The following is a 25,266-nucleotide window of genomic DNA, read 5'->3' on the forward strand; positions in this document are numbered from 1 at the left end:
CAAAAGTGAACTTAATAGAACAATCAACAAGATCTTCCTTACATAGATCAACCAAATCCCAATTCTTACATTGCTTCAATGCCGTCATCTCCTCATCCATGGTTTTCTTCCAAGACTTTCTCTCATTGGAAGTGAGAGCCTCTTCCATAGAATTTGGTTCACTATTATTACAAGTAAGAGCAAACACACAATGGAAATTTGGTGGACTATCCCTATTAGCTGATCTTTGCTGCCTTGTAGACCTTCTCATTGTTGAGAAATATACAGGTTCTAATACCAAATGTTGGGGAAATTCAATCTCTACCCAAATAATTGATCAAAGAATGAGATACAAGGCTTGGACTACTACAACAAGAAAAGTTGACAACTTACATGCAAATCTGAAAATTAAGTTGCCTTAATGTAGAAATACCTTGCTTAGATCCTTTTTCTTTATGATGCTAAATATCAGCCTTCATATCATGCTTATTAACACTACCTTATGTGAACTTATAACAGCAATAAATAAAGCATAACATAATCAAAAGGTAGGAGGAATGAGGCACAAATTTGCAACATTAGAGCATCACATAACACAAGATTTACGTGGAGAAACCCCAGCGGAGAAAAAACTCCACCAAGCAGAGAGGCCAAGTATGCATTATCAACAAATAAACGTGATTACAATACATTAACTTACATTCTCCTTTTTTCCTACAACATGGAAACACGTGTGTACCTGTGAAAAAAAACCACCTTATGTTTCCACCTGTCCTTGTTCCTGCAGAGTAACTCTCCATTCAATTGTTCCTCATTAATTCTACATTAAAGGAGTTGTTTATATAGAATGACAAGAGCTCCAAAACCACCAAACAAGGCATCCAAAGAAGGCTCTTCATTCCAAAAATCCCTAACCCTTGGATTGCCTCCACGAAATGTGAAAGGACACTGGTTTTGGCTCCAATATTTTACCTCCAACTTGGGCACAAAAAACATGGAAGAGAAACATTACATTAAATGCAATAAATGACATAATACCAAGAGACACCTGTTGTCTCTTCCAAAATCCTACTTGGAGAAGTATGAAGGTCATCCCTTTGTCCTCTTCTTATGTCATTAATTATTCAATTCCATGCATCCAAATCTGGGGAAAACAACATTAAATAATTGTGTTCACAATTCACTTTTACTGTTGCTAGTGGAACTCATCACCCCATATGAATGTATTACAACAATAGTGAGAATAAATATTACAAAATATTTTCTCAATAAACCTTAAGTGCTTTAGGACACTGTTCAAGGGTGGTGGAACCATGCAATATGACATAGGATTTACAAGGTAGATGGCACCTTAATCCTAACACTCACATCTATTAATGAGGATTTTCCTTTCACATCTGCACCTTGTTCTTCTTTAGAGTTACTATCAGATGTGTTTCCCTCATCTTCTCCAGATTGTTTTGTCCATATTGTTGTTCAATTTTAGGTACATTCTGTTGCTCTCTACTTTTATCTCAAAATGCACCTTCTCACTCTTATTCTCCTTTGACTGTTCTTCATTAGTCAAGACTCTTAAGTTTCCAAATTTTACATCCCTTGAGTAAAGAACCTATAGAGTTTCTTAATTCTAGAGCTTGTAGCCTTTAACATTCTCACCATAATTGATGAAAATACACCTTTGCCCTTGAAGTATAACTTAGACCACTTATTCATAGGCACTTGAACAAATGCTTAAGTCAAAGACATGGAAATATTTCACCACTGGTTTCCTTCCAGTGCACATTTCATGTGGTGTCTTGTTTTGCAGGGTAGAAGTGGGAGACTTGTTTTTTCAAGTAGCATGTGGTGCTAATGGTCTCAACCTAGAACTCTTGTCCTACACTTGCACTACTCTACATACTTCTCACTTAATCTAGCAAGGTTCTATTTAACCTCACAATCACCCCCTTCTATTGCGTTGTGTATGGTGTTCATAGAATATGCAAAATCCTAAAAAACAGGATTCACTACCCTTACATATTCTTAGTACCTTTATTTTCTTATTGGTCTAATTTTTAGCAAGAACTCTAATCTACTTATGATTGATATATACTTTAGACTTCCTCCTAAGAAAATACACCCAAGAGTACCTAGAGTAGTCATCAATGAATCGCAAATATGTCACCACTGGTTTCCTTCCAGTGCACATTTCATATGGTGTCTTGTTTTGCAGGGTAGAAGTGGGAGACTTGTTTTTTCAAGTAGCATGTGGTTCTAATGGTCTCAACCTAGAACTCTTGTCCTATACATGCACTACTCTACATACTTCTCGCTTAATCTAGCAAGGTTCTATTTAACCTCACAACTACCCCCTTCTATTGCGTTGTGTATGGTGATGTCCGTTGTTTCACAATCCCAACATGTTCATAGAATATGCAAAATCCTAAAAAATAGGATTCACTACCCTTACATATTCTTAGTACCTTTATTTTCTTATTGGTCTAATTTTTAGCAAGAGCTCTAATCTACTTAAAATTGATAAATACTTTAGACTTCCTCCTAAGAAAATGCACCCAAGAGTACCTAGAGTAGTCATCAATGAATCGCAAATAGTACATACTTACCAATGGAAGGGTCATCCATAGGACCAGCACATCATTGTGTATTGCTTCCAAAATTTCCTTTGCTCTAGTGCTTCCAGTGTTGAACTAAACCCTATTTTGTTTTTGAAAGCACACAATGGTCACAAAAATCTATCTCAACAAAACAATCAACAGGACCTTCCACCATGTCTTTGCTTATGAAGTATTTTAGACCGTTCTCACTTAGGTGACTAACTTAAGATGCCGTGATAATTCTAATTTAAATGTAGTTACATTAGCACAACTAGGAAAAGTTGACGCATCTAGTCTTTAGAGAATACCATTGCACAAGTCTTTTGCAAATGCCAAATTGACCTCAGCCAATCTATAACCTTTTCCATCAAATATGACATGTATTCCAAAGTAAGTCATTATAGACACAGGCACACGGTTTCTGGCCAAACTTGGAATGTGCAAAATGGCTGAGAATGTTCTTACTCTACCATCCATGAAGACAATTTCCACCTTTCCTTGACCAACTATCTTCAAAGAGCTGTTATCACCAAGGAACACTTTCCCTGCAACACACTTTGTATAGTTAGAGTACCACTCCCTATGTGGTGTCATAACGAAAAGCAAATGAGTCAATCAACTAGGAATCATCACCAATGATGTTAGCAGAAATAAATGCATCACTGCCATGCTCGCCATTGTCAAAGGAACTATCAAAGGAATCATCCTTTTTGGATTTACATTTTCTTCATGTGACCTTTCTTGTCATAGTTCCAGCATTTTACTATAGGTTTCTAGGAGAAATAAACTTGTCCTTACCTTGAGACTTCTTATCTCTAGTCTTCTTCTTACCTTTCTTCTCCTTATACTTTCCTCTAACAACTAGGTCATTGGAAGAATCACCATCCATGGACCTTTTTTAAATTTCCTTAACAAAATACCTAAGTTACCGGGTTCGCCCTTGGACCCCCCTGGTACCGGTTTTGGTTCGAACGGGTTCGTGGTTTGGGTCCGGTTTGGACTGGGTTCGACCAGGGTTCAAAAAACCCAGAGGTGGTTCGTCCTTGGTCGAACCCAGTTGAACCCGGGTCGAACCCAATTGAACCCGGGTCAAACCCAGTCGAACCCGGGTCGAACCCAGTCGAACCCAGGCGGCTGGGCGGCCCAAAAAAGCAAATTATATGCAAAATTTAATTTTTTTTTGAATTCCGCCTACTAAAAAGTGAAACTTATATCCTAAAAGTGACTTCTAAAACATTATATTCACTCATTTCACCTCATTTGTGTTGCAAACATATGTTTTATGAGAGCAGGTTGAAGAAAGGGTGAACAAAATTTGGCTTCCAAGATCAAAGAGGAGTTGAAGACTGATGTTTGTTTTGTTGTTTATATGATGCTATGTGACATGCAAATTTTTAATTCATGCTTATAGGCTTCACAAATATCAATATATATATATATATATAAAGAATTTACATGTTTTTGTACTAACGAACCCAAACGAACCCAAACCCCTTTTCAAAATTTTGCCGTACCGGTGTACCGGGTTCTTTGAACCTGAACCCGTGCCCGAACCCGAACCGACAACCTAGCAAAATACCAACAACATTTACCGATTTCAGTGACATAACATCACTGTTGATGGACATAATGAGGTTTTTCCATGAATTTGGTAAGGAACAAAGTATTGCAATGCTCTTGTCCTCTTCATCCATCTTAACGCCTATTGACACAAGTTGACTTAAAATCATACTAAAACTATTTAAATGATCAGCTATCGAGTCTTATTCCCTTTATTTTAAAGAATATAACTCTATTTCTAAACAAGTTTGGTAACTAGACTTAGATTGATATAATGTAGCTAACTTCTTCCACAATGAGTTTATTTTCGTCTCCTCAAACAAATTCATCAACACTGAATCTAATAGACTCAACTGGATTGTACTTCCTGCTTTCTTATCTAGTTTTACTTAGGTTTCATCGAATAGATCTGAGAGTCTGGTCAAATAAGGTATTATAGTCCACTGTTCTCTTCCAACCATAAAATCCTCCATTTTCTACTTCTATAGTTTCATGTTTTACCCATTAAGTCTTCAATTTCAGACCTTGACATGCTAGCCATAAATTTGATATTGTTCTGCTTTCACACAAAGTCCTTGAAAGTTTTCTTTTATGTCTAGTTAGACACAAACTGCAAAATACCAACCGCTATAGGGTTTATTCATTATTGCCATACATGCTAGGGTTTTGATTCCCAACAAAGCAGTAACCACCCAAAAAACAACCTATGCTTTGATGCCAAGTGTTGGGGATTTTAACCCTTCTTGTAGATGACCATTAGTCAACAGCAGTAGCAAAATCTATCTAACAGCATATATGAAAGTAAATGGAATATTATTCATCCATAAGATTAAACACGACTCAAAGACTTAAGTGGAAAACCACTTTGGGAGAGATCCCACCACCAAAAGACATTCATAGTTATATTATTCGAAGTAAAAAATGATTGAATACAAAAAGGTCTTTGTACTTTTTATATAGTCTCAATCTACAACATACCTCTTTTGCAATCACTTTGATTATACCATACAACAGTCAATCAATGTCTGTCTTCCAACATTCTGATCAGCCAATCATGGCACATTCATACGAGGTTATATATAGAGATGCATTCATGGGAATGCCAATGGTCACCGTTGCATCATCACTGCTGTGTTAGTTAACACATGCTATACCACAACACTTGAAATCTTATTGCATATCACTGTAAAGTATTCTGTAAACAAACTCTTTGTACAAGGACTCTCTATAGGCGAATATCAGCCAAGTCCCAATGGCTAGAATAAAGGTGGTCAGAAAAGACATATTAATTGGGACATTTGTTGTAGACCTAGATTGAAATGTGGTATGGGGTTTACGAATTTCTTTTGGGCTGTCATCATGTTGTATCTTCTTCTCTTGTACATTTCATTGCATTATTTCTCTTTTTGAAAGTGTTTTATTTCCCACTGGGTTTTCTCCTTTACTCCATTTATGAGAAAATTGTACAAGTACCTATTGTGACGTTTTCACACATTGCCCCATTGCAAATGGGGACCCCCTACTTTTTAGGCCCTTTCGGTCTTTTGGCTTTGTTTTTTGGGTCTTTTCGCAGCAGTCTTGTCAGTCTCTCTAGTTTGCGAGTGTTTGGGGGTCATATTGGTCAAGTTTTCTTTTCGTTTGAGCAAATTTGGTGAAGTCTAGGGCCTATTTCATCAATTTTAGGGTTTCTGCCTTTAGTCCTAGATTTTAGTGGTTTCTGTTAGGGTTTTGGAAAAATTGAACTTAGAATTGGAATCGGGACTCTTCAAGGAACCTCCTAGTAAAATTTGAGCGAATTCTGAGCACTTACTATTTTTAGTAAGTTTCACTGCCTCCCGGATTGGTCTAATTTTGTCAAAAAACAAACTTACTATTTTTAGTAATTTCTATTTTTAGTAAGTTTCTATTTTTAGTAAGTGCTTTTCTGACCTATTTTGTCCAAACCCTAACATTTTGAAACACTTACTATTTGGGAAAATCTATTTTGGCAGGTTCGTCCTTGAAGACGTTGAAGACTGAACGTTTCTGAAGACCATTTCTAAATCCGGAAGAGTCACAAGGCAGACAAGTTGGATCAAAAAAATGGTTAAGTATGGAACTCCTATTCTAGAAGAAGAAAGCATGCAAAATCATATAAGTCTGGAAATTCACATCAATCCACCAATGTCATCCTGATCCGGAAATGGCTTGAAATTTGACAAAGTCTGAAAATTTGAAAGATCTTCCAAAATCCATAATTTGCATTATGATTCCTGGGGACCTGAAACCACTCTCAAACATCTTGACAATATATATGAAATATAACTTAAAGTATAAGAAGATGTCTTTTCTTATACTTAAATGTTATATTTCATATATACCCTGATGAAGAGAAAGAGGAAAAATCATGAAAATCCTTCCCCAAGTCAATTCAGTGCCCAAGCTTGGCCAAGGGCACCAAACAAAGGAGTCCATGGAGAACATGGAGAATGTGAAAATCCTTGCCTAGGTGGTTTTAGCGCCCATACTTCAGCAAGGCGCTGTTGTGACCATTTCACACATCGCCCCATCGCAAATGGGGACCCCCTCTTTTTGCTTGTTTTTCACTCGTTTTCGCTTTCGTTTTTTAGGGTTTTTGTTAGTTAGTTGATTGTCTGGATTTAGGGCTAAGCCTTAGGGTTTTAAATTTTGCCTTTTCAAGCCAAAATCCAGTCGTTTTTGAGAAGCTTTTGAGCTTCCTTTTCTGGAATGCAAATTTTGAATGCAATAAATTTGCCAAAATGGTCTAATTCTCAATTGGAATGTTAATGCAGAGCTTAAATTTGTCTAAGTGTTGACCGTCAATGTGAATTTTTGTCCAATTGAATATTTTGACCAAATTTTGACTTTTTTGAATTTTGATCCTGGGCATTGGAATTGATTTGTTTTCGCCTCGTGAAGTGTTAAAATGTGAAAAATCATGTTACTTTGGCCTCCAGGAGGAAAATCGCTCCTGTCCCTCAGTGAAGGACGGGAGCTCATTTTCAAATATCTCATCGTCCCTGCAGAGTCCAGACAAATTTCGTGTTGGACGTGATGGAGAACGGCGAGATCTTTCCATTGAATATAAATTGAAGATTTTCATGAGCACAGAAATGCCTCCAGGAAGAAAATCGCTCCTGTCCCTCAGTGAAGGACCGGAGCTACAATTCAAATTTCGCCTTGTCCTTGCAAGATTTTGAAAACTTAACAATTTGAAAGGGTCCGAAGGAAGATACTTTGCCAAATGAATATAATTTGAGATGCAAAAACGAAGGAGAATGACCTATATTGACCAAATCGCTCCTGTCCCTCTCCAAGGGACCAGGGCGAGGTACCTTGTGGCTCTCGTCCCTCTCCCAGGGACCAGAGCGATTTCCTTCATTATGCAAAATCCAGACAAAAGTCAAGGCAAGTTTACGTTCAAAAACAAGGGAAAACATGAGATGAACGCATTGAATATAAATTGAAGATTTTTGGGACGTCCATAACAGCGTTAAATGCCTAGTTCGCTCCTGTCCCTCAGGAAGGGACCAGAGCGATTTTTGATATAATTGCTTTTCTTGCAAGGTTACAGATGATGTCAAGGCATGGACGAATGGAGTGAAGAGGGACGAATCCGTTGAATATAAACTTGGAACCTGGCAAAGTGAGATAGTGGCCACAAGGGGAGGATCGCTCCTGTCCCTCTCCAAGGGACCAGGGCGATACAATGGTGATGATACTTCCTACGCAAGTTCAAGGTCGTTCCTCCAAAGTTCAAGGTCGACACAAGTCAAGACAAGGTGGCGAGGGACGTTTCAAGGCATTTTCAATCGAACACAAGCATCAAGGTCGTCACGTTGGAAGGATTTGCGCTCTAAGACCCCAGATCGCTCCTGTCCCATGGGAAGGGACCAGAGCGATATTTCCATTAAGGCATCGATTTCAAAAGACAAGCAAGTGTTAAGCTACCAAGAGGATCGAAAGGACGTCATTACACGCCTTGAAGATAATTGTAAGTTGATAAAAGCAAGAACAAGCTCACAATGTTGAACTTCGCTCCTGTCCCTCAGGAAGGGACCAGAGCGATATTGAGTATATTGATCAATTCATGCAAGAATTACGTTGAGTCAAGGCTTCACAAGGTTGTAAAGGGTTCAAGACGTCTTTTGAGGATGACATGCAAGAGTTTTGAACGTCCAAACATTATCAATTAAGCTAAGGAGTCCATATCGCTCCTGTCCTTTGGACAAGGACCAAAGCGATTTCATCAAAAACACTCATACTCCTTCAAAGTCAAGGCAAGGCGAGGATGGACGAGGTAAAGGACGTTATTTCGAAGGCAATAAACAATGAACCAAGGTTAAACGTTACCAACTTGAGCTCAAAATGGAGAAAAAACATGGGTCGCTCCTGTCCCTCTCCAAGGGACAAGGGCGATGATCCTTATAACATCAAAGGTACCTTGCAAAAACAAGTGGGACGTGCGTGGAATGGACAAGCAATGATATTATTCGCCTTACAATGGAAGTTCGAAGGTCAAAGATACAAGATGAACGTGAAGACATGGAGATCGCTCCTGTCCCTCTCCAAGGGACAAGGGCGATGTTAGGCAAAACACATGATATTCTTTGAAAATCACGTTAAGACAAGGACGCACAAGGTTTTAAATGGCATTTGGAAGATGATACAAGGAAAGGATCGTATCAAAATGGAGAATTTCAAGCAAAAACCTTAGGATCGCTCCTGTCCCTCTCCAAGGGACAAGGGCGATGATACATCTAAAGACACTCATGCGCATATGCAAGGCAATCTAATTCGAAGAACCCAACCAGATGATCGATTTGGAACGTGGAAATGAAGGAGTTGAACGTTGAAAACGCAAGAATCATGACAAAAATGGTGAATCGCTCCTGTCCCTCTCCAAGGGACCAGGGCGATGAGGTACGTCCACTTCATTTTCAAAATTTTTGGCGCCAAATAAACCTTTTTAAATTCATTTTAATGCCAAAATTCGATAAAATTTAAAGTCCTATTTAATTGGCATTTAATATGGCGTTTTGCATTAATTAATTATTTTGCCTTGATTTAAAAAAATCGAAATTTATTAATTAAAATAAAAGGCATTTAATTAATTAATAAAGTCGAATAAGAACGCTCATGCATGTAAGTCGGCCTTGTTATTTTATTTAAAAATCGTTTGAAATTACTTTATTTTATCAAGTCGGCCTTGAGGGTGAATTGTGATGTGAGCGCTATATAAGGGGGGTAAAAACTATCATTTCTACATCATTATTTTACCTTTCTACATGCGAATTGAAGAAAGCAAAGGTGGTGCGAAGTGTGCTTGAAGTGTGGAGTGCGAATTGCGTTGAAGACCAAAGGTGGTGCGAATTTGAAGACCACACCAAGTGCGAGCTTAAGGATACATTAAGGCGAGTTTGCTAAGGACTTGGAGGATTTGTTTGAGCGATTTGTCAAGGATAAACTTGAAGATCCATTTGAGACCACGTCAAAGGCGATAATTGAAGATCACGTTCTCTCCAGAGGTGGCGAAGTCAATTTTGAGGAGACCATATTGAAGATTATTTTATACCTCAATTTTGCCTAGGCGAATTTTGTTTTTGCATTCTAGAGTTAGCTCTCTATCGAGGTATGGCGATTTAATTATTATTGCTTTATTCATTCATCGTCATATTTCAAATTTTGAAATTTTGAATTTTGAATCTCTTGGCTCAATCGTTTTTTTTAGGAAATGATAATTCTAGAGACTTATCATGAGGTTTCCTAAAATTTATCTCTCTTATTTACGCTATTTATTGCAAAATCTATTTCTTATAATGAAATGTTGTGTAGGTATGGCGACCCCGAAGGCGGGAGCATCCACCAGCCGCTCAGCTCTCATGAAAGAAGATCAGAAGACCGAAGAAGTGGAGACCAAGATCGTGTCAAAGTGGAGCAACATTGGAGATACAAACTTGGGGAACTTTAGCACGAAGAAGTTTCGAGAGGTCCCTTACATCGGCAAGCCATCACCTGTCGCCCGGAGAATAATAGAGAGTGACATCATTAAGGCGGCCGGTTTTCCTCCAGCTATTCAGTGCCACGAGTTGATGATCGAGTGTGCCCGTCATTACAATCCGCAGTCCAGGACAATTGTGTCCAATGAGGGAAACACTTTGGCGTACCTTTCAGAGGAGGCCATAAGTGAAGCCTTCCATCTTCCAGAGCACAGGGACATGATATATAAGAGCATTGAAGGAGCCAGATCAGTGTACGATGATGATCCAGATGCTTGCCTAAGTATAATCAACAAGAACTGGCTACTTAAGAGTCGTCCCCGTCTGAGCAAAGTACCGAACACACCACACAGGATTGATTTCCAAGAGGAGTACAGAGATTTGATTACCATGCTCAACAGAGTTACAGGAGCACCTCATGCCTTCTATTTTGAGAAATGGATGTTTTACTTCATCCAGGTGATTGTTCAAGGAAAGGGTACAATACATTGGGCTAGGATAATTAGCCATTGCTTAGACGTACAATTGAGAAGACTCAGGGCTACTAAGTCCTTCCACATGAGTTCATACGTCATCTATGCCTTAATCAGGAGCGTTGAGTACGCAGGACTACCTCACAGAGGAGTGATTGGAAGAGGACCCGGCGAGGTCAGAGTTTGTGAATCCTATACCTACTTGCATCATCCACCAGGGAAGAACTACAAGTTAGTCAATGATACTTTCACGATGAACATCACAAGGACGTTGCAAGGAGGGATTCACAACAGATTATCTCAGGATGCCCAGGAGTTCATCAAGAGGTACGGTGCTTGGTTCATTCAGTTTCCCAAGTTCACTTACATTAGAGTGCATGGATGTCCTTTAACTCCATACATGTTGCCGAGATACCCGACAAACAGAATTGTGTTACTTGAAGTAACAAGGCAGTTGGCAGCATATGTGAAGGCATTCAGACACAGACATCAGAATGGAGTTCAGGTACCTATTATTTTGGGTAATTCAGTTGAGGTATGTCCTAATGTCTTGGCCATGGATGACGCAGAGAAGGAGTTAGCCTTGTATCCTTTTTCATCTTTTGCTTGGAGGAATAGTTTTGATCCACATGGACATTTAGAAGAGACGGTCGGTAGAAGATTTAGACAGGAGCACCAAATTGAAGATTTTATGATGAATCTCCTAGATGATCTCGAAGTGAAACGAAAGATGCATTCTAGATTGCCTTTGGATTTCATCAGGAAATGTAAGATTTACAGAGTAGCCGACCAAGCTCAGGACAACGGCAGGCACATCCAATCTTCATATGATAGAGAAAGTAAAACAATTAGTTTGAATTGGAATGAGCCTGAGGTCGTGGATTTAGATGATTTGATGGCACCAGTCTTGTCATGTACTCGCAGATGGGTAGACGTTCAGCATCAGAAGTTAAGAGAACAGGGCATAGCTATGTCTTTTACTTTGGAAGAAAAACCAGCCGAAGGTGGAGCCAGTGTTAGTGAAGGCAATCCTAATCCTAGGAATTCAGGTGAGGGTAACCTTCGATGTGCCAGTGAGGGCAATCTCCATTCGAGAGGTTCAAAGAGAAAGGAAAGATCAGAGAAGAAAGAGTCTTCCAAGAAAAAGCAAGGTGCCAACAAAGATCAAATACCAGGTACTTCTTCCAGACCAGAGGATAGAACAGTTCGAGTGGAAGAGTCCATGGAATCGATGGTACAGAATGATAGACAGGAGGAAGGACAGGCACAGCATGTTTCATCCGATGGATCTCTCCAAGACTATGATTTAGAAGAAGATAACGAAGTAACATCTCCTCCCAGACAAGAGGAAATAGTACATAAAGAAATTCAAGTTCAAGAGACAAGATCGAACATCCCAGATTGGTTGAAGGAAAGATTAACTAAGGTGATCGTAATTGAGGACGAGGACAGTGCAATTGATTTAGAGAGCCTCGTGGGACGTTCACATATGACAACAGAGAAGAAGAAGGCTACAAAGATGTCCAAGATGATTCGAGATGAGACTGGATCTAGAAAACTGCAGATAGCTACACCGGCAGCAGACAAATATGAGGGTGAGATCCTAGCAGAAGACTATCATATACAGACTATTGAGTTAGGACCATCCACAGCAGAGCAGACTTTAGATGATGCCACCGACACATTTGAGGCATTGAAGGACAAGCTTAGAGAAGAAGTAGAAAAGAATAGAAAGCTTGAGAGAGAGGTCGGTGCATGGAGGACGTATTTCAGTCACATCAATGAACCTTTGGGACGTCAGGATCCAGTTAGATCACCATTGCAGGCATTGCCCCTTCAATCAATCAATGAAGCAGAAAGATTCAGGAACCTGGTCCAGCATACATGTAGTTGGATGGATAGATCTCACACGGTGGCCATTGAGTTTGTTACAAGGATGTCAAAGATCACCCACCAGGCTATCCAAGTTCTTGAGATTATTCACAGATTGATGGCAACAGTAGCTGCGTTTGCCCATACCAAGGACGTTGTCATCCCTGTCTTGAAAGTTATAAGACACACATCCAGAAGAATTTTAGCACAAGAGAGGATCTTAGAAGGTGATTCTCACAGTTTGTTTCAGTGGTCAACCTTACTCCATATAAAGAGTGTTCTCTTCGAGGACATCAGTGTTAGATGTGGTCAAGTTGAGGAGGTGATCAATCCGATCCAGGACAGAGTATTTGAGGTACTTCGTACCATTCTTGGCAGAAGGATCGAGGTCGAGACAGATGTGGATTTACAAGAATTTGAGGATAGAATCAAGATCATCTTTCGCAAGGACGCAGATGTTACAGATGAGCAGTATGATCAGATGTATGCCACCATGCTCCTGATTGATAGAACAAAGGAACTTGAACCTACTTGGGACACAGCTCTTCTAGATGCATTTGATCAGGTTATCCACTTAGAAGAGAGTATCAAGAATATTCTCGAGATTCCAAGCACAGAAATCGAAGGAATCGTGACAAAATTCATTGCATATGCTAAGAAAGAGAATTGGAAAGGGAATAAGATTCTAGATGAAAGGTTGTTACAGATGACATGACATCTTATTTCTCATTGGTTGATACCTCCTAGATTTTTGTGCCAAATTTAATATTTGGCTATGTATTTAATATTGTTCAGTAAAAAGGAGGTCATTTGTAACAAACCCTAATTAGGGTTTAGGTGTCATGATCTTGTCCATTGATTTACTTTCAATCTGGACCTTTCATTGTAACTGGGGATGCTATTTATACCCCCATTTTTTCATTTCAAGAGTTAATAGTGAATAGTGTAAGAGATAATAGTTGATGTAATAGAGAGAATTAGAATTAGAAGCAATTTTATTTTGTAGCAAGATTGAGTCTTGAAGAGAGAAATTCAAGCAATTGTTGTATATGATGACTTGGAAATCAATAAAATATTGAAGTTATGGTGTTTTGTTGCAAATTTCTTAAGTTATCTTCATGGTTGTTGGATGTACTTGAATCACGCTCAATCAAAGTAGTTTGTTAATTTGAAAGACTAAGTGTGAGATTTGATATTTGGTAGGATTCGCTATCCAAACCACTAGCTTCTTGCTGATTGTAGGAACGCCTTGCGTGGTCGACTGGAAAACATTTTGAGTCCTTAACCTTCAAGCATTTTCGTATCTAGGATATGTACCTTCGTAGTAGTGTCCTTGGTCTTTGATGCATTGAACATCATTATTACCTTAGAAGATCGCACTAATTTCAATTGAGTTGTTATCTTATGGCAAAATTGAAGTTGGTTGAGTCTTGCCAAATCTCATTCATGCTAAGTCATTCATAGGGTTAGGCTAGATTAGACTTCCTTAAACCCTGTCCTTTTGCTTTTTTTTTTGAAAGTTCCTTTTAGATTAGTAAAATCTTCGAGCCTTTGGAATCCGTAAGACGCCTTGGAGGAAACAGCAAATCACATCATACCACTAAAAAGCTTGTCCACACGTGGAGACCCCACTAAAAGAACCTTGGAGTCCATCTAACTGATCCTTTTTGCAGATCTTCAGCAGTTAGAGACTATTTTCTCAAGAGAGGATAAGATGCCTGTCGGTATTTTATTCTGTGTATGATTGTGTAGAAAATACACGTCAACAGGCGCCAAAGTGAAGTTGACATGGAAAGCACGAAAAATTGTGAATTCCACCACTTAGTGAAAATTCCGCCCTACTCCAAGGGAGGTGCCAAAGTGGAGTGCTCAAGGAGAATGGAGAAAGTTTAGAATTCCACGCCTAAAGGAGATTAGCGCCCAAGCCATGATGAAGGTGCCAAAGAGGTGTTATCCTGGAAAACCTTCAATGTGATGAAATTCCTTATTTCTAGCAAAATTCCGCCCTACGACATGGTAGGGCGCCAAAGTGGATGATGCATGGAAAAATGTTGAAGTTAAGAATTCCTTGCCTTGGGGAGAATTGCGCATAAGGAAGGTACCAGAGCACCAAAACTTGATGGTCATGGAAAGCTTCAGAATCACAAAATTCCTTACCAATGCAAAATCATTGCCCAAGTTCAAAGGAAGGTGCCCAAGTCAAGGTATCAGTGTTGATCTAAATAAGAAATTTCCCCTCGAGATTTTTTTTGAAAAATCCATTCTCAGGCATCAAATCACATCCAAATTTCAAAATTTTCATAGATTTGGATTCGTAGGAGAATTCTCTCCCTCCTAGACTTGAAACCCTAATTTGTGGAAAATTCCTAAAAAATAGGAGATGGTGAAAAGTGATGGAAAACCTTCTCCGAGCAAGGAAAGTTGAAGAGACTTCAAGAAAATTCTTCCTGAATCAAATTTTCTCTCTCCAACAATTCTAGATGTGTAGGAGTGGATATACGACAGCGAGGTCCACTTGCATGGCGAGGATCTATTGAACACATGGCAATATGTTGGCGCATTCATTGCCGGACTATTTGATCAAATGGTGACCCGGTCATTTCATGTTGAATTTATGGCAGATTCTTTTTGCATGTAGCCGGTGCATGTGGAAATGGAGCATTTATGACATAATGGGGTGATTTTTACATGGATGAATATTCAACGCATTTTGGGTACTTTTGAATTAATTGTATATGGGCATGATGGATTATTAATTGGAGATTCTCACCTTGTTGCATCTTGAGTGGGGAATCTTTTAGGGAAAACCCTAATTAGGGTTTTGCATGTAATCATGGCCTGAGGTCTATATAAAGGGGTGACCCCCCCTCATTTGTAATAGGAGGGAGACTTGTATGAAATTGTTGCTATAAGTTTTGAGATAATAAGAATGAAACATTGTTCTTTGATGGTGTCCACTTAAATTATTTTTTCAAAGCTTGCATGGTTTCACCTTCCTCACTTAGATTAGAAATAGTAAAGTGCTTTGATTTCAATGGAGAATGTAATGGTGTCTGATGAATTTCCATGGTTCATACTTTTTGCATCTTGCTGATTGTAAGTTGTAGTGTAAAGTTAGTCTGAGCCCCCTAAATTTGTGCTAAGTTCGATTGTGGACAGTCGTTTGGATTGCGCCGTGTTGGGTATTCAAATGCACTTTCTCAATGTGAAAATCCTTCAACATCCTCAAAAGATTGCACCGGTTCTTGCAGAGTTGTAGTTGATCTTGGCGAAGCAAAGCTTGGTTTATTTGGAATTTGTCCACCAAAGCACTATTCATTGTTATCATTGCCTTTAGGAGTAGATTTAGATCCTTCTAAACCCTTTCCCTTTTACTTTCAGTTCATTTTAGTCCGTTCGAAGCAGCAACATCACAAAATTGCCATATCTGATGATGGAGTTCCAGCCACAGCAAAGAAGTGAAAGAATGATGCACCAGCCACAGTAAGGCCCCTTGGATTACCAACAATCACATCAGCCAACTGAGTCATGTTTGTAGCATAAAGGAACCTTGGAGTTGATTGTTTGAACTTCTTGCAATCTTAGCATGCAATCGTACTTTGATCAAGAGAGAGTGAAGTGACGGTTAGGCAGCTTTATTTTGTGTTTGACGTAGTCATAAAAACACGTCAACAATACCTAACATGGCTTAGTAGTCATGACTCGTCATCTTCGCATACATTACTCCCTGAGGTGCACTTAAAGGGGTGTGTAGCGTAAATAGGGTTGTTATCAAACTAGTTAGCTAATCACACTTCCTAGGTTGAGCTATTCACATTAGTTAAGTATTCACTTACGGACTTTTAGCTTTTTGTCCAACTTTATGTGATTGAGACGCATGTACTCACCTATGGAGACACCTATTACATGCACACTTTACACATGCTCACACACTTGTCATTTGAGCATACAAGTGTTGCACATTTAGAGGGGTAGTCAATCATTTAGTCCTACCTTCTTACCTTTTCTACCCTGCCTATAAATGCAAGGCTCTCATTGTACAGTTTCACACTCTTCATTTTATATGATAGACATCCTACTGTACACTCATTTGGTTTCACTAGTGGAAGGTTCGTTTGTGCTTTCAGATCTTGGCATTCTCCAACTTATGTTTATTGCATGGATCTAATCTTTGATTTTCATGTTAATGAGGATCTAGTTGTGTTGATATTTTATCTTGTTGCATCTTTATCCTCTTTGCTGTTCAATAGTTACTTTCCCTATGGAGTAGGCATCGGTCCATATTGGTGAAAGTCCAATCACCTATCATTTTAATCCTCTGTTTTAATAGTGTAGTAGTAGATCTATGCATTCATGATTCCATACTATAACCGGGGACACATCTTAAGTAAACTTTGAATGAACTCATCTCATGTGAGTTATGCTTCAACATGATAATCAGCTATATAGAGGTTATTGCAGCCAGTTTTATTTTGACTTAATGGCCGCTTTTGGGGTTAAGTATGTGATTGGGTTTGGCTGCTGTCATATTAGTTGTTTATTTTGTTTAATGCAAATACCTGTTAAGTTATACATCTAAGGACTGTGGTTTGTAACTAGGAAAGAGGGTTCGGATTGCCCTAAGGCAACATCCGAACCCCTTCCCTTAAGCATAACGTGGAGGACCGGCCCCAAAAAGGGTTAACGTGGCCCTAAAACAAAGACCAGCCCCATTCACCACGCCACATTAAATTGGCGCCAAAATGAATACGTAAATGGAGGCCGACTTAAAGGGTATGTGGGTTAAATGATCATATAAATAATGATCATTTACCAAACACAAACACATTCTTATTTCCCTCTTGCAAAGCGAAATACTTCTGCAACTAAGCATGCGAAATTGAGAAGTAAAACTGGGCGAACTCATCCAAGAAGGTCAAAGGCATTGGTTGTTCCAGAATTCTGTTAGAGAGCAGATTTGATGCAGACTTGGAATAATTAGAAGGGCAGATCTGACCATTAAACATGCAGATCTGATAAGAGGCTGAAGAGTTCAGCTAAGTATTGTATTGGTACAATTCAGATTGAATACATAATTTGACTTGTGGGTCTTTAGTGCTGGGTTTTTCCTCCTTGGAGGTTTTCCCAGGGTATTTGTGTTTGTCTCCTATGCACTTACTTTCATTTTGTCATTACTTTACTTAATATTAGCAAATAATTAAAGACTGATAATCTGATTACTAATCTGGGTCACAAAATTTAACATGGTATCAGAGCTAAGGTGTTACTAACTTCTGATTTTAGTAAATCATTTGTTGCATATAGCTGCTGTTTGTTTTCAGATTAAAATGTCAGGTTTGAAGGCTGAAGATAGACTTGAGGGAGCCATTGATTTTGCTGCTTGGAAGGTCCGTATTCTATTGATCCTTGAAGAGAATGATCTGCTGAAATTTGTAGAAGAAGAAGGGCTGTCTCCTCCAGAAGATATTGAAGAACTGAAACAGTTCAAGAAAGATTCCCTCAAGGCTAGGAGGATCATAATTGAATCCATCAAGAATCATCTTGTCACTGTCATATCAAAGTTTGTGTCTACCAGGGAAATGATCAAACACTTGGAAGGGATGTATGAAGTCAACAACCTCAGTAGGGCACTTGCACTAAGACAACAGCTTCTTCACATAAAAATGAAAGAAGAAGACTCAATCATAGCCTATTTCATGAAGATCAATGAACTAAAAGACAAGCTAAGCACTCTTGATTGCCAAATCTCGGACAAAGATCTTGTTATGATTGCATTAAATGGTCTACCTAATGAATGGGAACCATTCATTCGTAGTATTGGTGGAAGAGCAAATCGTCCCAACTTTGAGCGTCTTCAATTTGATTGCATCGAAGAGGAATCTCGAATTGAGGTAAGAGGAAAACACAAGAACTCTCACAAAGATAATCATGTTCTCTTAGCTAAATCTAGGAAAGGTGGACATTGGAAGAAAGAAAAGAGAAGCAAAGATTTTAGATCCTCCTCCTATGATCCAAGGAAGAAGTCAAGAGATTCCTCTCACATTCGTTGCTTCAGATGTGATAAGTATGGTCACTATGCCAGAGATTGTCAGAATGATCCAAAGGAAAGGGAAGTCAACTTAAATGAAGTTGCCGAACAAAGTGAAGATTATCTTCTTATCTCTGCTCTATCCAGCAATGTTCCTACGGACAACAATACGTGGATACTTGACAGTGGTGCCTCCACACACATCTCAGGTTTTCGTGAGCATCTCTCAGATCTGATTGAAAAGGACACCAACCTTCATGTAGTAATCAGTGATGAGTTCGATACTCGGTAAAAGGTTCTGGTACTACCTCTTTAAAACTAGATTCTGGCATTTCCTTACAACTTTGTGATATTCTCTTTGTACCTGGTATTAAAAGAAATCTTATTTCCATTTCTGCCTTAAAAGATAAGGGTTTGCAAATAGCATTTTCTGAAGGGAAAGTACTCGCTAGGCCTAAGAAATCTAATTTCAAATCTGCTAGTATTATTGGAAAAGCTCTCATTCATGAGACCCTTGAATCATGCACTCTCGGTAAAATGGTTAAAGGTATGCCTAAACTCAGTTTATCTTATGATGATGCTTGTAAAGGTTGTGCAATGGGCAAGAATGTGAAGAATCCTTTTCATAAAAGCGATAGTAGGGCTAAAGAAAGGTTAGAATTTATTCATTCGGATTTATGTGGTCCTATGTCTGTAGCATCTCCTAACGGTTTCCTACATTATGTTATCTTCATAGATGATTTCTCTAGAAAAACATGGATCTATTTTCTTAAATCTAAAGAGTCTGAAGAAGTCCTAAACAGATTTAAAGAATTCAAAGCCTTAGTTGAAAATACTACAGGAAATCGAATCAAATGTCTGAGGTCTGACAATGGAGGTGAATACACCTCAAGTATTTTTTATGACTTTTGTATTAAAGTAGGAATCAAGAGGGAGTTTTGTGTTCCCTACAATCCTCAGCAAAATGGAGTTGCTGAAAGAAAGAACAGGACCATTGTTGAAGTTGCAAGAGCCATGATCCATGATCAAGACCTGCAACCTTTTCTATGGGCGGAAGCATCCAAAACAACAGTGTATATTCAGAATAGATGTCCTCATCGCGCCCTAAAGGATGTGACTCCCGAAGAAGCCTTTACAGGAATCAAACCTGACATCAATCATCTAAGGATATTCGGGAGCCCGATGTATGTTCATGTGCCTAAAGAAAAACGAACCAAGTTGGATCCATCTGGAAAGAAAGGCATCTTAGTGGGATACAACGAATCTTCCAAAGCTTTCAGGATTTACATTTCAGGTCAAAGGTATGTTGAGGTAAGTAGAGATGTAACTTTTGAAGATATTGCTTTCAAAAGATCTAAAGGTTCATTATCCAACAATAATGATATGGAAATTGAAAATCAAGATTCAATAGTTGATGCTAACCCTGAGATACAGGAGGAGCCCACTGACCTTCCAGATCGGGTTGTTCAGAATGACTCATTAGAGACTATGCTCCCTACCGATATACCTCAGGATATTGTGGTCTGCAAGAAGAGACCACTTTGGGTTAGAAACACGATTCAAGATGCTAAAGGTTTTGCTGCTCCCAGAGGAACCTTTAGAGATAGCAAGAGATTCCAAAATCACGTCAACTACATTTTTGTGATGTGCAATATCATCGAGTCTGAACCTCACAATGTCGAAGAAGCTATGTCCCATTATGCTTGGAAATTAGCCATGGATGAAGAGTATGGGTCTATCATCAAGAATGATGTCTGGGACATTGTACCCAGACCCAAAGGTAAGTCTGTTGTTTCCTCTAAATGGTTGTTTAAAATTAAGCATAATGCTGATGGTAGTATCGAAAAATATAAAGCTAGGTTTGTAGCTCGTGGTTTCTCTCAAAAGAAAGGAATAGATTATGAAGAAACTTTTGCCCCTGTTGTTAGATATACCTCTATTAGATCTATAATAGCTATTGCTGTAGCCAAAGGTTGGGAGCTGCATCAAATGGACGTTAAGACAACCTTCCTCAATGGTGTCATTGAGGAGGAAGTCTATATTGAGCAACCAGAAGGTTATGTAATCCATAAAAGAGATTCTCATGTTTGCAGGTTGAAGAAAGCCTTATATGGGCTCAAACAGGCTCCTCGTGCCTGGTATGAAAGAATTGATAAGTATTTACTAAGCTTAGGATTTTGCAAGAATGATGCTGATGCTAACATTTACTTGAAAGTTTATAATGATGAGATGCTTATTTTAGTTTTGTATGTGGATGATTTATTTCTCACTGGTGAAAGTAAATTAATCATAAGATGTAAGAAGGAATTAGCCTCAAAATTTGAAATGAAGGATTTAGGTCTAATGCACTACTTCCTAGGGTTAGAAGTATGGCAAAGATCCAATGAAATTTTTCTAAGTCAAGTAAAATATACTATTGATATTTTGAAAAGATTTAGAATGATAGATTGTAAACCTATGCATACTCCTATGGAATCTAACTTAAAGAAGTTAAGTGTTTCTGCAACTAACTCGGATTTTGCAGATCCATCTGAGTACAGACAGTTGATTGGTTCCCTGATGTACCTAGTCAATACTAGGTCAGATATCTGTTATGCTGTGAATGCTCTCAGCCAGTTCACGAGCTTACCTAAACTTGTTCACTTAGTTGCTGCTAAGCACATCCTAAGATACTTGCGTGGCACGATTGGTTATGGGCTGAAGTATTCACTTAATACCTCAATCCTCTTGGAAGGCTACTCAGATTCAGATTGGGCAGGAAGTGTCAAGGACAGGAAAAGTACTTCAGGGATCTGCTTCAACTTAGGCTCTGCAGTGATCTCTTGGGCATGTAGAAAGCAATCTTCGGTAGCATTAAGCACTGCAGAAGTTGAGTACATTGCCGCATCTATTGCATCTAGAGAAGCAGTGTGGCTTCACAAGCTCCTTGTTGGATTATTTGGTCAAGCTAGTGGTCCTACCACCATTCATTGTAATAATCAAGCTGTATAAAGATGTCAGTAAATCCCGTATTTCATGATCGATCCAAACATGTGGAAACACACTATCATTTCATTAGAGACATGGTGCAAAGAGGCGCTATTCATCTAAAGTACATTAGCACAGATGAACAGATTGCGGACATCCTTACCAAACCGTTATCTAGGGTGAAGTTCGAGTACTTTAGAGACAAACTTGGTGTTGTGGAAAACAAAACCCTGATTGAGAGGGAGCTTCAATCTCAGTGACTCTATCTGCAACAGTTTGAATCATTCTTTTGCTTGTGTGCAAGAATGAATTATGTCCAATCTATGCTTGTGTGCTAGATGGAAAATTGTAATTATGTGAAGACCCACTTTTGTATTACACTTTCTATGCTTGTGTGCTAGAACCATCCTATGCTCGTGTGCTAGGTGGAAGATGTAATTCTATGCTTGTGTGCTAGATCCATTCTATGCTTGTGTGCTAGATGGAACTCTAAAAGTTCAGATTATGTATTCTCCTCTTCCCTAGTTAAGAGGGAGTGTGGTTTGTAACTAGGAAAGAGGGTTCGGATGTTGCCTTAGGGCAATCCGAACCCCTTCCCTTAAGCATAACGTGGAGGACCGGCCCCAAAAAGGGTTAACGTGGCCCTAAAACAAAGACCAGCCCCATTCACCACACCACATTAAATTGGCGCCAAAATGAATATGCAAATGGAGGCCGACTTAAAGAGTATGTGGGTTAAATGATCATATAAATAATGATCATTTACCAAACACAAACACATTGTTATTCCCTCTTGTGAAGCGAAATACCTCTGCAACTAAGCATGCAAAATTGAGAAGTAAAACTGGGCGAACTCATCCAAGAAGGTCAAAGGCATTGGTTGTTCCAGAATTCTGTTAGAGAGCAGATTTGATGCAGACTTGGAATAATTAGAAGGGTAGATCTGACCATTAAACATGCAGATCTGATAAGAGGCTGAAGAGTTCAGCTGAGTATAGTATTGGTACAATTCAGATTGAATACATAATCTGACCTGTGGGTCTTTAGTGCTGGGTTTTTCCTCCTTGGAGGTTTTCCCAGGGTATTTGTGTTTGTCTCCTATGCACTTACTTTCATTCTGTCATTACTTTATTTAATATTAGCAAATAATTAAAGACTGATAATCTGATTACTAATCTGGGTCACAAAATTTAACAGGGACACCCTCTTGAGTCTAAGCTGAGCTCTAAGAGTAGGAGAGAAAACCCACTCCTTTACCGGCAATAGTCACCAGCTTCATGGAATTGGGCTGCACAACAGCAACATCTATTGTGGAGTTTGAGGCCATCATTATGTAAAATGCTATTTAAAATTTGATTTTTGCCACTTTAAATTCCATCTTGTGCATGTGCTTCTCAACAGTGCTTCATGTGATTGATTGGTTGAATGCCTGAAATTTATAATTTTTTAGAGCAGAACTTTTTATAAAGATATCTTTCAATTTCTTCCACACATTTATATGACTTTTTTTTTTTTCGATTGAATGGAAATGTAGACTTCTATGATCAAAATCATGCATGGCTATTAATGGACAAGGACCCCATAACTTTTGAATGAACATGATTTGAGAGAACAAAAATGTGGAAAATTACAAAAAATTCAACAAGAAACAAATTAAGAAAATTTCTATATAAAATTTTAAAAAAGGGAAGATTTGGATATATGTCAAAATCAGAAATTTTGATAACATCAGTTTGGTAACCATTGCACCCCTCTTTAGCTGGTCTTTTTAAATATAGAAGTTAATTTAGTTAAAACCACCTCATTTTTCTTTCCACTTTCTGCGTATCATCTGCCTCACGTGATATAAAGGAAGTCTCATCTAGTTTTTATGCCTTCGACACTATAATTTGATTTACAAAGGAACTGACCTTTCCACTGATATACATTTGTGAATCATTCTTGTTTTTTATTGGAAGATCCTGGTCTCTGGGCTTGAATTTTCATAAGTTCTACCTGGGGCTGATTCTATGACTGGGCAGTCATTTTCACATGTGCATCAATAGTATGTTGTAGAAGTCTTAATTCTTGAATGTGGCCACACTTCCCTGTTGTCCAGATTCACCAAAAATTGAATACTCAGTTTTTTGAAATTTTTGTCATTTTAAAATCGAAGGGGAGAAAATGGCAAGTCAGCTTTGGTATAGCTGTTATAGAACTTATCTTCTCAGCTGGGAACTACGACAAGCACAGATGCATATAAATGTTATCAAAAGCCACAATAATAATCCAGAAATAATTCTCATTATTATGCTATGCTATGCTGTTTTTGTTTTATCGCAATGTGCACTGAGGTTTCCTTATTAGCTTTCATGCTATCAGTTAAAAACTTAAATTCTGCCTACATTAGTCTTTTTATGAAAGGAGGAATACATTAGGAGTAGCACACAACTATCTAAGTAGGAACTGATGATGGGTGGTGATAGCAATGCCATTGCTTTTGTGGTGATGACTTTGATGAACACATTGATCCTTTTGGCTTTCTCCCAACATCTCTGGTTTTATGTGTGATGACATTTACTGGGCCTTTAGTGCCCCTTCTTGTGTTCTTTGGGCCATTCCTCTGAAAGTTCTATCAGCTTCCGAATTCAAATTATTAGATTTGCCTATCAGTAAAAATAAGGAAGTGAGGAAGATTGCATAAGTGTTTTTTGTCTAATTTATCCTTAAAATGGACTGAATACAATAGATATACAGTGAAAATTTGGATTGGAACACCAAAACAGAGAACCCCTATAGTTAGGGCTAAAAACCTACCAACACCTGTAGGACTTAAACACTGAAACTGTCTTGTAAACTCGCAGTAACTTAATGCAGATAAGCAATGCCAGCCAATTTTCGTGTCTGATCTTGTATTCCAATAGCTCACATGTAGGAAATCTATTATGTGATCCTTATGGCTTTTAGTTTTTTAGTACCTTGTGAATCTAACTATCTTAATGATAAGAATAATTGTTCGTGTATGATTATGATTTTTATTAATTGAAAATGCTTTATATCCTAATTGGAAATTAGAATTATCATTTACTTTTTTAAATAGTTATTCTCAAAGTCTAATTGTGCGACTGATCGAGCTCTTGTGCACGCTTTAACAAGTTTTAGATTATAAGTTTGTGCCATGAATGGGCAAATGCAAAACAGACTGAATTTGCTACTCTTTGTGTCAGGTTATATCTTTTTGGAAAATAAAAAGAGGGCTCCAGATGTAATTGAAGTTGTAGAAAAGGTTCCGGATGTTGTTGAAGACAGGACTGTTGTGAAGGAGACAAAGAGTGAAACCTTACCAAGTACCAAAGTGGTGATAACACCACCAACACCTCCACAAATTTCGGCAGAAGAACAGCGCCAGCTTTATAAATGGATGTTGGAGGAGAAGAGGAAGATAAAGGCAACCGACCCAGCAGAGAAGAAACGTATTGATGAAGAGAAGGCCATGCTCAAGAAGTTGATCAGAAGTAAAGAAATACCTAATATTTAAAAAATGCTGCCCAATAAATGGTTGATTTTACCGATGAATGTTGTATATGGTTGTATGTCATGTTTTAATGTTGTTGAAACTATATGATGCAATTTGGAAAGCAACAGGAAATGCCAGATAGCCAAATACTTGGGACTTCAGTTGGTATTTAGAACCTTATTTGGGGTTTATATTACATGTTTGCTCAACTATTTTTTGATGATGTTCTTGTTCTTGTACTTAGTTGCTGTACAGATGTTATTTGAAATGAAAAAAAGCTGTTGATAGTTGCCATAAA

General features: G+C 38.4%; 1 protein-coding gene across 3 annotated transcripts in view; it reads left to right on the top strand.

The window, feature by feature from the left end:
* LOC131038276 (retrovirus-related Pol polyprotein from transposon TNT 1-94) overlaps nucleotides 1-25,266 on the top strand; it is a 70,735-nt gene extending 45,469 nt beyond the window's left edge. For 2 of the 3 annotated variants that reach the window (XM_057970621.2, XM_057970620.2), the window contains exon 3: nucleotides 24,679-25,266. In XM_057970621.2, coding sequence (XP_057826604.2) covers nucleotides 24,679-24,989 — 311 coding nt within the window. In that variant the 3' untranslated portion in view covers nucleotides 24,990-25,266. Of the gene's footprint in view, nucleotides 1-19,031; nucleotides 22,806-24,678 lie in introns of those variants that run through there. The other variant, XM_057970619.2, reaches the window with a different exon arrangement.

This window comes from Cryptomeria japonica, chromosome 11 (assembly GCF_030272615.1).
Source record: "Cryptomeria japonica chromosome 11, Sugi_1.0, whole genome shotgun sequence".
Lineage (NCBI taxonomy): Eukaryota > Viridiplantae > Streptophyta > Pinopsida > Cupressales > Cupressaceae > Cryptomeria > Cryptomeria japonica.